This window comes from Pithys albifrons, chromosome 32, assembly GCF_047495875.1.
Source record: "Pithys albifrons albifrons isolate INPA30051 chromosome 32, PitAlb_v1, whole genome shotgun sequence".
NCBI lineage: Eukaryota > Metazoa > Chordata > Aves > Passeriformes > Thamnophilidae > Pithys > Pithys albifrons.
Window position 1 is genome coordinate 1445151 of NC_092489.1, and position 12786 is coordinate 1457936.

The following is a 12786-nucleotide window of genomic DNA, read 5'->3' on the forward strand; positions in this document are numbered from 1 at the left end:
AATCCTCCTGAACCTGTAACAGAATATTGGCAATGAGGGTGAGCTTCTGAGAGCACAAAAACTGACACAGAGGTGAAGAGGGTTAAGTCAGTGCAGGGCACAGCTGGACTGACAGACACTGTTCCCCAGGGCATAAAACCCAGGGCTCAGTCAGGGCAGGGCACAGTTGGACTGGCAGACACTGTTCCCCAGGGCATAAAACCCAGGGCTCAGTCAGTGCAGGGCACAGCTGGACTGACAGACACTGTTCCCCAGGGCATAAAACCCAGGGCTCAGTCAGTGCAGCGCACAGCTGGACTGACAGACACTGTTCCCCAGGGCATAAAACCCAGGGCTCAGTCAGTGCAGGGCACAGCTGGACTGACAGACACTGTTACCCAGGGAACACAGACAGGGCTCGGTCAGTGGGTGCGGAGCTGCACCAAGAGATGCTGTTCCCAGTGTGTGGGTGGCCACAACTCATATCAGTGTTTTTCTTGTATCTGCTGTGGAGACAGTGCCATACTTTTTTGTTATTGCATAGTGTAGATTTTGTAGGTGTAACCTGAGTCCCTTTGCAGTCAGTGCTGTGATAGCACAGTCAGCAAAAACCCCTCAGTCCTTTGTGTGTGTGGTGTCACAGGATGATATCGAGTGAAGTGTGTTATGATGTTCTATTTTTGCTGGAAGTGTTGTGATATTCTGTGTGTTTTGTCTGTGTAGAATAGTTTGTTGCTGTGTTGTGTTTGTAGTGTAGAGATGTTCTTTCAAAAGAGCCTCAGTCTGTGGCTCCTCCAGTGGAGCCACCAGGGTGGACACAGGAACTGTGGAGTGCACTGTGGGATAAACTACAAACTTGTACAGGCATTAAGTTTGAACTGTGGGAGGCAAAAGACCCCATGGGAGTGTTGAAATACTGAGAAGAATTTGTGCAAACTCCCCATCCATGATCCAAAGAGTGGCTCAGTCACACCTGATGAATGGGCAGGTGCCTGTTGGTTACATCAGAAATGAAACAAAAAGCTGAAGCTGAGGCAGAGAGACACATAAAAACTGGACAGGGAACAGACCAAGCGCCCACACCGGAATGATGTGTGTTTAGAGACGATCCTCACCCTTTCACCCAATGTACCATCTGGCATCTGATGGGAATAAACAGGGGGTCTGAGTGCTTGTGGACACAGGGGGAGGTCACTGTAATACACAGCAATCCAGACAAAACACAGAGAAAACCTGCCCTGGGGTGGGGTCTGGGGGATCAACCAGTAACTGAGAAAATTACTAAATTGGAAATGCAAATTGGGTACTGAAACCCTCACAGATATTCTGTTATTGCTTCAAACAGTGAATACATCATATAAATACATATATTATGGGGTACTACCTTAGAAATCAGAGGTACATATCAGGAATTTGGTGCCACGCAGTGGCTCCATGCCAGAGCTGTCACTGTGGGACTTACACAACAAGAAGCAGCAAACATTCCCACAGCTACAGAAATTGTAAACATAAAACAGTGTAAGATTCTGGGAGGAGATGCACAAATTCAAGCCACTCTCAGTGCTTTGTTACCAAGCAGGTGGTGTCTGTCATGGACATTCTCCTGTTCACAGCCCTGTCTGGGCTGTGAAGGACTCGGGTGGCAGCTGGTGGGTGACTGGAGATTCCAGGGCAGTGAACAAACAGACACCCCCCACAAGTGCTGCTGTTCCTGAAGCTGCAGCATCAGTGCCCCACCCCCAGGCACATCCAGGGACAGGGGACACTGTTATTGATGCAGCCAATGCATTTGTCACAATTCCAGTTCCATCCAGGGCACAGGATCAATTCCCATTTCCGTGAGGTGGGAACCAGGACACCTTCACCCTCCTGTCCCAGGGCTACAAGCACAGCCCTGCCTTTTGTCCCCAAGCCACACACTGCACTGGAGCACAACACACTGCACCTGCCCAGGTACAGATCCTTCAGGGCACAGATGGTATCCTGGTACAGGGACCTGATCACCATCAGGTGCAACAACAACTGGATGCCATCCTTGACTTGTTAAGGTGCTGTGGATGGGCAGTGAATCCCACTGAAATACAGGGCCCAGCCCAAGAAGTCAAATATTTGGGCATCACGTGGATCCAAAGAATTCAACAACTCCCAGAGAAAGCCTTGGCCAGTATTCAAACCTCACCCAATCCAGAGGATAAGAAAGGAGTACAGCACTTTTTAGGTGCTGTTGGGTACTGGAGATCACATGTACCTGGTTTAGCAGTACCACTTAAGCCATTGCACAAAGTTACCTGAAATAAGGCTCAGTTTGAACAGGGATCAGAACAGCAGAGTTAGTGAGTCAAAGACACACCAAGCCTGACCAAGGGACCCACAACATGCCCAACTATCAAATAGGTGGGTGGGGAAAGCCCTCCAATCAGCTCACAGACACTCAGAAACAAACAGCATGGTTTCCTGAGGGCAGGGCAGGGATTCCCCATGGCAGACCATGCTGGAAAGCTGCAGCACTCACTGCAGCCCCACACACACAGTTGGTGGCTGAGGGGGAAGGAGGCAGCAGCCACTTGGCTGAATTGGTTGCTGTTTGGCAAGCCATGGACACGACACCACCCAATGCTATTTGTTCCCTGTGCATGGACTCTTGGGCAGCAGCACAGGGGCTGTAAACTGGCTGGGCAAGTGCCCTGCTGTCCTGAGGAATAAGGCTCCCCCTGAGTCAAACCACAATGACAATCTGCAGTTCCGGCCAAGGGAGGTAATTTATTGAGTTTCACATGACAATATACAGAGCTCAGAGGCAGAGACTGAGGCAGGGGCAGGGTTACTGATAACCTCCCCCATGGGGGGTGAATCAGGGCTTTGACCTCCTTGCAAATGGAACACAGACCCAGCAGGTGGGGGGTGTTGGAGGGTGAGGGCAGAGAGAATACACACATGCAAACACAAACAGCCTGTGGTGTTCTGGTGCCTGGGCCTGCCAGTGGCAGAAGATCAGCTGTCCTTTGCTTATCTCCAAGGAAATTTCTCTCAGGAAATTTAACTCCACATCTGCCATATCCAAAACTCCCATTCCTACATCTCGGCCTTTCTTGCTTTATACCTGAAAAACTGAAACTTTTAAATTTACAATAATTCATGCATTGCATACAAGACAATAAACAAAAATTCAGAGCATAATACAAAAATGGAAACAGACCCATTAATACCAGACCCATCAATACCAGAATAAATGCTTTTCCAACTAGGGTTTCAAGATAAAGAAGTCATCCAAAGGGTTCTGGAGTCCTTAAAGCCTGTATGTATTGATTTAGAATATCACTGTTTCATTCAGAATTTATTCTTATGAATCTTTAATTATGTTATCCATAAAATTTTCAATTAAATTGACTTATAAATTAATAGTCTCAATCATACAAATAGCTGTAATTATTTTTTAGGGTTTGTGCTTACTTTGAACTTTAAGTTTATATAAGTATTTCTGCAAATGAATAACTTTGTACATCTGTCTGTGGGTCCCTGTGCATAGATGGGGGAGTTGTGGCTCTGTCAGTGGGGTAAGTGCATTCAGGAGTCACATCCATACATGATTCCTGTACTCACACACATCCATCCAGGCCAGCCCCCATTCATGCAATCACTCAAAACAGCCTTAGGAATTTACTTGCTGTGCCTTATAATTATGAAATGAGAAATTGTGCTTGTCTTAACCTCACACTTTTCCTTGTTTCTTGAGTTGCTGCTTTGATAAGAATATAATTTTCTAAAACGTGGACATATCTCTCCTTCATGTTCCGTTTAATGTTCAAAAATTCTTTCACACACATACAAGCAAATACTGCCCCTTTTTTTCTTGTTCTTGCCTGGCAAATAAGAGAGGTATCATTGGATATTTGCTGGGTGTGGATCCATAAAAATACAGGGCAGGATTATTTTAACACTCAGCAAAAAGTTATTACATCTGTAAAACTTCCATTGTCTTGGTTCCTGTCATGGATATCAATAATTTAGAGAAAGGTTAGTAAGGCTACCTTTGAATTTGCTTGCTTGGTTGGATTATCATCACTTGGTCAAACAAAAGCTTAAAACAATTGCTAGTACTGAATGCTAAAGATTAACAAATTCTATAAAAATAGTGTCATTTCTGTACTTGACAACCAAAATATGTGTTTTACCAATTGTGTGGAGGTTCCATTAATGAGCTGCAATAAGAGAACTGTTCATCATTCTAAAATTCTGATTTTATCCATTATTTACATATCACTCCAATGTAACTTGCAAGTGCTGCAGCTTTGAGGAAAACAGGCCGAGAAGGGAGAGAGTGAGGAGAGAGCTTTGTGTGACCCTTCCCAGCCAAGTCACCTCAGCTGCCACTGCAGGAGTCTCACCACTTCCCAACACCACAACTCCAGTGTTGGCTTCTTCTTGAGCCATTAGAGTGCAGTAAATTATAGAGAAACTCATTGAAACACTGATAGTTCATGCAGGTAGGAGTAAAAGGAACGAACAACAACCTCATTCATACCATGAAGGGAATTGTTAACAGGGAAAACACTAATAAGCTCAGGAACAAAGATTTTAAATAAAATTTCAACTTTTTAACAAATATTACTCTTTACAGTAGGTGTTCAAATGTTTAGAAACAGCTTTTAAAGCAGTAGAAGTTTGGAAAGCAACTGGAAATTTTCACAGTACTAATTATACAATGGATAATTTCCATATCAAAAATTAGACTAGTTTAGATATATAACACATTTTTCAGATACAAAAGCATTGGTCTTAAAAATAGTAGTGGTACTTCCCAAAGTGCACACTTTTGTGTATCTATGCCATAACTTTGCAGAATAAAATGAAACAATGAATACATTCTACAATTAAGTCGAATAAACCTACATTGTAGAATAATTAGAATAAACCTACAACATGACACTATCTTAGACCGTGACTACTACAAAATATGTCAGAAACTGAGATACAGAAAGGTGAAATGTTTGCAGCTTCTTGAAAGCTTTTCTTAAGGGCATTATTGTTTGCCTTCTCTTACGAGGAATAAGCCTTATATTCAATTTTAATACTATTTGAAAAAGGCATACAAGTTTTGTTTGGCATGAAACAGCTTCCATTATTCCTTTTATTAGAAAGGGTTATGATATGTTGTTACATCGTGATAAATGTGAAGACATAGTTAACTAATTAGGAGTTAAATCAATATTCATAATAAGGTATTACCAGTTGTTAACCCGACAGCATTGCTATTGATCAGAATCTGTGGCTGTCCCAGTTCGGCATCTCTGGCCGCTCCTGCCAATGGGTTTCTGTGCCTGTTGGCTGGGCCGGGCTGGCCGGGCCGTTGCTGCAGCTTCTGGCGGTGCTGCGCTGGGTGCTGGGGCTGCGGCGGCAGCGCTGGGGGGCTGTCGGTGCTGCTGTGGGAGCCATCTCCGCCTCTGCGCTCTGGCGGCTGCCCGGAGCTCTCCTGGCCGGGCCGGGGCTCAGCGGGCAGGGGCAGCGGGGCGCTCTCCCGCCGGGTATCGGATCTGGCACCGGCACAGCCACTGGCACAGGCTCTGGCACCGACACCTCCACTGGCACAGGCTCTGACACCGGCACGGGCTCTGGCACCAGCCCGGGGCTGACGGCGACGGCCCCGCTCGTAGCATTCGCAGCGGATGGCGCTGCCTCTGCCTGGCTCGGCTTCTCTCCGCCCCCATCCCACCCACTGGCATCAGTGCCCCAGGCGAGAAGGGCTGCAGGGGGGTCCGGCAAGAGCAGGGCAGGGGCTGCTGCTCTTTGGGCCTTTCTCTACCCCGGGCAGGAACGCTGCGTGTGACAGCGGCACAGGGGGTGCAGCTGCTTCTCCTGCTGCATCCTTTGGTGGGCAGCTGCAATCACTGGCAGCAGCACATTCAGAGGGCAGCTGTGCCCACAGCAGGGAGTGTTGGAAAGAAGACTCATTTAGTTGGAGCTCATGCTGTTCAAGCAGCACCTCATCATCCAGAGCACGTTCCTCTGCTCCACAGACAGCTTAGATCTCCTCTACATAATGTTTCTCCCAGACATCAGGGTGCAATGTTAAAAGACTTCCAGGGATTTATCTCAAAAAAACCAAACAAAAACCAACAAAAAAACCCAGCAGAAAACGGGGGAGGCTCCAGTTTTTTTAAGCAGTTTGACTCTGTTCTGTCAAAAAGTTTTGGCCACAAACAGTTTCAGGGCACTGGCTTCACAAACAAATAATTTTTATTTTCATGGGGTACTGGTTTCTTTTAGCTCAGCTCTGTCCCTTCAAGCTATTTCAGGGCTCTGGCTTCACAAGCTGGCTTAGACACTGATCATGTTACTGAATCGTTTTGTTTCAGAGCTGTTTAGACATAATTCAGTTATGTTTATTTCCCCTTTGAGATTCTTCCAATTTCCAGAGTTGATCACCTTCTGTCCAGCAGACAGGCACCAATCATGCCTTTTTCCCAAGATGAACTGCTCCCCATCACCAGGACAGGGACTTCATGTCATTCCTGTCTCTCCTGCCCTGTCGGGGTTACCAAGGCAAGTCCCTAAATATGGGGGATCTTTCCCAAGGCTCCACGTTTGGGCTCCATTTGTCATGATGGATCTGGGTCTCCACAGGAATGAACCACAAGGTCAATCAGAAGCTCAAACAAAGCAAAGCTGTTTATTGAAATCTCATGTTACAATATATGGACTCAGGGACTGGTGTTCAAGGCAGGGGCAGGGGAACTGGTGACCTCTGAGACATGGGGGAGGCATGGGGGGATGGCTCAGGGCTTTCGACCTCCTTGCAGATGGAAAAGAGACCCAGCAGGTATGGGGGGTTTGGGAGGGTGAGAGCAGACAGAGGAATACACACATGCAAACACAAACAGCCTGTGGTGTTCTGATGCCTGGGCCTGCCAGTGGCAGAAGATCAGCTCTCCTTTGCTTATCTCCAAGGGTTGCTGTTCAGGAAATTTAACTTCACATCTGCCAGCCTTAAAACTCCCTGTCCTACAATCGGTCCCTTGTGGGGTCACCAGGAGCAGCTGCATCAGCCTCCTCCTGTGCAGCCTCTCTGTCTCTCTGCCCTTCTGGGCACACTCAGGAGCAGCCGCAGCTGCCTCTTCTAAATGGGTGTGTGTCTGTCTGCCTTTGCTGCTGGACACACAGAGGCCCAATTGGGCTCATCTTGTGGCACCAGGGGCGGCCACTGCCCCTCTGTGCTGCTGACCAGTGCTGGGCAGGGCTGGTGATTCCCTGACTCTCACAAAGTCCCCTCGTTCCTGTCGTGTCACAATGTCCCCTGGGTTTCAGGAGGCCCTGCAGTGTCACATTGTCCCTTGGGTTCCAGCAGGCCCTGCAGTGTCACAATGTCCCCTGGGTTCCAGGAGGCCCTGCAGTGTCACAGTGTCCCCTGGGTTCCAGGAGGCTCTGCAGTGTCACAATGTCCCCTGGGTTCCAGGAGACCCTGCAGTGTCACAGTGGCCCCTGGGCACCCTCAGACCCCACATCACACAGCCCTGGCAGTTCCCTCACCTGAAATATCGGGACACCACAACAGAAGGAAGACATTGAGCCATTAGAGAGTGTCCAAAGGAGGACACCAAGAGGGGAAGGGCCTGCAGGGGAAGCGTGTGAGGAGCAGCTGAGGGCACTTGGTGTGTTCAGCTGCACAAGAGGAGACTGAGGGGACACCTCATTGCAGGTACAACTTCCTTGGCAGGGACACAGGAGGGGCAGGCACTGATCTCTGCTCTGTGGGGACCAGGGATAGAACTCTTGGAATGGCCTGCAGCTGTGTCAGGGCAGGGTTAGGTTGGATCTTACAAAGAGGTTCTTTCCCTAGAGGGTGGTAGGCACTGACCAGACTCCCCAGGGCAGTGGGCAGAGCCCCAAGGCTGACAGAGCTCCAGGAGTGTTTGGATGATGCTCTGGGGCACAGGGTGTGACTCTTGGGGATGGGCCTGTGCAGGGCTGAGGGTTGGACTCCATGATCCTTGGGGGTCCCTTCCAACTCAGCACATTCTGGGGTTCTGTGACATCAGCTGGGCTGGTCCCAGTGCATGAAGAAGCCCTGTCACCCCAGAAATACTCTGGGTGGCCATGGTGTGAGTTGTGTGGGGAGGGGTCCCAGCCCCACCCCAGCAGCCTTGCAGGAAGGGGGGACACCCTCCTGCAGGTGGGATGTCCACCAAAACTGGATTCCCCACAAGTAACTTGTAACACTTCAGAATTGGGGATTATAATCCCCCTCAGCCACCAGTGGTGCCAGAGGGGTAACTGCAACCCCCAGAATAAGGGGGGGGGGGGACTCCCAAGAGCCCCTAAAAATGGTTTAAAACAGCAGAAAGAACTCCCAAATGGGGCTATCTCAGCATCCACCAAAATGTGAGGGGTTCACCCCAGCCACTGAAAATTAGGAGAGGGACCCCCAAAAGATGGTTATAGCCTCCAAAATTCGTGCAAAGCAACAGGATCCCCTCAAAAAGAGATCCCTGTGTCCCTCCCTGTGGGGCCCCACTCCAAGTGCTGATGTCACATGTCCCCTACACTCCCTCACAGTACGCCCCTCAGGATAGGAGGGCACCCCAGAAGCTCCCTCAGTTTTCCCACACACCCCATCTCTTGTCTCCCAATCCCCAACCCATCCCCCTCCAAGTCCCATCCCAACCCTCCCAATTTGCATCCAAGCCCTCCCAATTTTATCCCATCCTCCCTGGGTTTATAGCATCCCTTCTCCTGCTGCTGACTCCCCCTAAGTGGGTTCAAGTTGCATTAAACCATTTTGGGATGGGATTGAGTCATTTCAAGTTGGCATGAAGCCATTTTGGGGTGGGATTGAGGTGTTATGAGCTGACAGATCAATCCCTCTCAGATATTGGACTGCAAAATGATGGAGAAATGTCAGTCGGTCTGGACACCTCCAGTTTTGGGGAAAACTCTCCCAAATCCCCACAGAACCCTGAAATCTTCCTGAATATCCCTTTGAATCCCAAATTCCTGCTCCAATTCCCAGGAGAATGATGGAAGTTTAGATGCCTTTGTTCAGTTTCTTTATTTTAATCCCATTTTTTGGTGATTTTAAGGGATGAAGATGGATCAAATATAATTAAAAAAAAAACAAAAAATCAATCCTGTGAATGTGCATGGGGTTGGGTTGGGTGGCCCATAGAGAGGCAGAGCCACAGAGAATTGGAATTATGGAATTATTGAGTTTAGAAAAGTTCTGAAACACCACTCAGGATTCCTTGAGGCCACAAGATAAACTAAGGGTATGGAGCAGGGGAGATTTTTAGGGTCAAAAGTCAGCAAATCCCCCTTCCCAATGAATTTCCCACTTCAGTCTGTGTCCCCATATGTGGTGGCTTTGATGTGGCAAAATGCCAAGTAATCATTTCAGAGGCAAAGTCTCCTCTTCTGTCCCCCAAAAACCAAAACACAGGACATAGTTCAGCAGAACAAGGTATATTGAACAGAAAATAAAATAGAAACCAAATAAAATACAAACTACAGACTAAGAATAAAAGGTAGCAAGAACAAACAGGAAGTAAATTTCAGCTTCCCCAGTATCTTGGTCTCCCCCCAGGAGCTCTGCAATGCCAACAAACTCCTGGTTCATCTGGCAAGAAGAGGAAGAAGGAAAATCCCTCCTCCCTCTCTTCTTCTATCTGAGATGATGTCAGAATATGGGATGCAATAGACTTGGCCAGTAGGAGTCAGCTGGGCTGACACAGCTCGAATCAGCTGATTGTCCAAGGCCTTGCTCTAAAAACTAAAGCCTAAATCTGGGCCTAACTAAACCCATGACACCATGGATGTTCCTCCCCCGGGTTAATTCAAGTGCCCACGGAGAACCAGGAGGACATGGAGACCACCAGCCAGGGGTCTTCCTAATGTGGGTCACAAGGAATGTGGGTGATAGAGATGGAGCAGCAGATGAAGCTTTTCCCACAGTCGGGGCACTGGTGGGGCTTCCCTCACTGGTGGGTCCGTTGGTGTTTGGTCAAATGACAGCTCTGGATGAAGCTCTTCCCACACTCATCACAGTCATAAGGCCTCTCTCCACTGTGGATACGCCGGTGGACGATGAGGTCAGATTTATGTTTGAATCTCTTCCCGCAGTCGGTGCAGTGGAAGGGCCTCTCGTCCGTGTGTGTGCGCTGATGTTTGAGGAGACGTGAGCTGGTCTGAAACCTCTTCCCACACTCAGAACACTCAAACGGCCTCTCCCCAGTGTGGTTCATCCGGTGGGTGATGAGCTCAGAGTTACGAATGAAAGTCTTTCCACAGTCCCAACATTTGTGAGGTCTGTCCCCAGTGTGGAGACTCCGGTGGGTGATGAGGCTGGAGCTCTGGCTGAATCTCTTCCCGCAGTCGGTGCAGCAGAAGGGCCTCTCCCCCGTGTGTGTGCACTGATGCACGAGGAGATGGGAGCTGGTCCGACACCTCTGCCCACACTGGGAACACTCATAGGGACGTTCCCCAGTGTGGATCATCTGGTGCCTGAGCAGGTGGGAGCTCTGACTGAAGCCCTTCCCACATTCCCTACACGTGTAGGGCCATTCCCCAGTGTGGATGTGCTGGTGGTGAATCAGGTGGGAGCTCTTGCTGAATCCCTTCCCACATTCCAAGCACTTGTAGCGCTTCTCCCTGCTCTGAAGCTGCTGCTGCACCCCCAGCTCAGAGCTCTGGTTGAAGCTCTGGCCATCTTTCCCACACTGGGTGGCTCTATCCTGATCGGAGGACCCAAAACTCGGTTGAGAGCTTCTCCTCCTGCGGGATCTCCGTGGCTTTTTCTCCTCGGTGTCTTCCTGCTCTGTGGAGCTGTTCAAGGTGGCCTCTGCCACAAGGTTCTCCTGGGGGGATTTGTCCTCCGTGCTCCCAATGCTCAGCTCGGGGCCTGGGGCAGGAAGGAACAAGGACACTCAGGGCATTTGCCTCCGGCCCACAGGGAAGGCCAAGGACATCCCCCCAAACCCGGCCCCGGCAGGACGGCGTCGGCAGCGGGGCTGTCCTGCAGCCGGGGCCATGCTGGGCTGGAAGATGCAGCACAAGAGAGGGGCAAAGGGGCACTGACTTCCTCCTCACCTGCCTGGGGGTCCCGGGGTATCTTCCTCTTCCTCGCAGCCTCCTCTGCCATTCCGACACACCTTCAGAAGGATAACTCCTGGTTTTTAGGGAAAACAAGCTGTGAGTGCCTTTGGTTTGGTTTCCCAAGTCCCTCTCTAAAAGTTACTCGGCATCTTGTGTCCAGAAAAACCTCCAAAACACCAAGATTTATCTCAAGAAAACCCGCCCAGGAGCTTCTCCTCTCTGACCTCCCCCTTTTGGCATTCTGAGTGTCCCCCCTGTCTGGGCTGCTGGGGGTCTCCTGTGTATTGGGGGTCCTCCCTCTCCAGGGTCTCCGCCCTCTCCAGGCTACCAGGGCCCCACAACCCCCTGCCCGGCCATTCCCGGATTACCAGCCCTCACATCCCCCTTTCTTTGACTCCAGGACCGCCCTCACCTCCTTTTCCCTCTCATCCTGCCTTTCCCAGACTTCACAATCCCTTTGCCTTTCTTCTGCCACCTCCTCAACCCCCTTATTCTGGGCACAGTGACCACCTCCACCCCCCAACCACCTCTCCCCACTCCTAGTCCTACCCTTCCTTACCTTGGACCCATCCTGATCATCCATTCCAAGGCACTCGGATGTCCCTGCCCCCCCTTATCCTACACTAACACACCCCTGCATCCCCTTTCTTGGCCATCCCACCTCTTCCAGTCCCCACACGCCTTTTGCCTTGACTCTGGGACCCCCAGTGCCCCCACTCCTCCATTTCCCAGACCACAGATCCTTTTTAGAACACTGGGAGACACCTTGAACCCCTCTTTTCTGGCCATTCTGGGTTTTCCAACATCATGACCCACCTTTCCTTAACATCGAGGTCCCCTGCACCCCACTTTCCTGGGCACAGTGGACCCCTGGGCTTTCCATCCCACTTTTCTGAGCAATTACATCCCTTCTCTTGGCCATGGGATTCCCTGAAAACCCCCTGCCCCAGCTCTGTGTCCCCCCTGCACCCCCAACATTCAGCTCAAAACACCAAGATTCAACCCCTAAATAGGGACACCAGAGGGGATTTGGGGCCCCCACAGTCCCTCATCCCCTGACTCTCTCCTTGGGGTGCTGGTTCCCAAGGGCCCCCCTCTCCAGGATGCTGGGTGTCCTGAGGGTGCCCCCTCTCTGGCCTGTCCATTTTGGGATCCAGGGGGGGTCCCTGAGCACCCTGAGCAGAGAGTCAGGGCAGAAAGGACCCCTGGGACCCTCGGCATTCCTTGCAGGGATCATGGAGAGGGGAGCATGAAAGAAACTCAGCGGGTTCAGATCACAGAGTGGTGGACATCTCAAATTCCCGGGATATCCAGCAGCCTGGAAAAGGCAGAATCCCAGAGAGGGGACCCCAAAATACAAGGCACCCCCAACAGCCTGGACAGGGAGGATCCCCAGATACCAAAGCAGAGAGAACACAGGGAGCAAATTTCTGGGAGGGCTTTTTTAGATGTGAATCTTGGTGCTTTGAATTTCTTTTTCCTTAATCTGCATATTTTAGGGTTTTTTTGCCCAGTCTTGATGGTTTGGGGTTTTAGGGGATCTGTGCCAGGCACCTCCATTTGGAGACTTGGGAAGATCCCAGGATTTTCCAGCTTCCAGGGATGCCCCCCAAGCAAAGCCACATTTGGGGGGTGACTCCCTTTGTTTCTCACACTTCTAGGAAAAAAAACCATCAAATTAATCTGATTTTCCTGCTTTTTCAGGCTGTCCACATGTCTCCCTTA

The 12786-nt window shown here is 50.0% G+C and overlaps 2 protein-coding genes across 2 annotated transcripts in view; one reads left to right on the forward strand and one right to left on the reverse strand.

Annotated features, from left to right (window-relative positions):
- Positions 1-12786, reverse strand: part of LOC139684145 (uncharacterized) — a 1342464-nt gene that overhangs the window by 1086084 nt on the left and 243594 nt on the right. The window contains 1 exon segment of the mRNA XM_071579746.1: positions 9922-10620. Within this exon segment, the coding sequence (XP_071435847.1) occupies positions 9922-10620 (699 nt within the window).
- Positions 1-12786, forward strand: part of LOC139684146 (uncharacterized) — an 800710-nt gene that overhangs the window by 446379 nt on the left and 341545 nt on the right.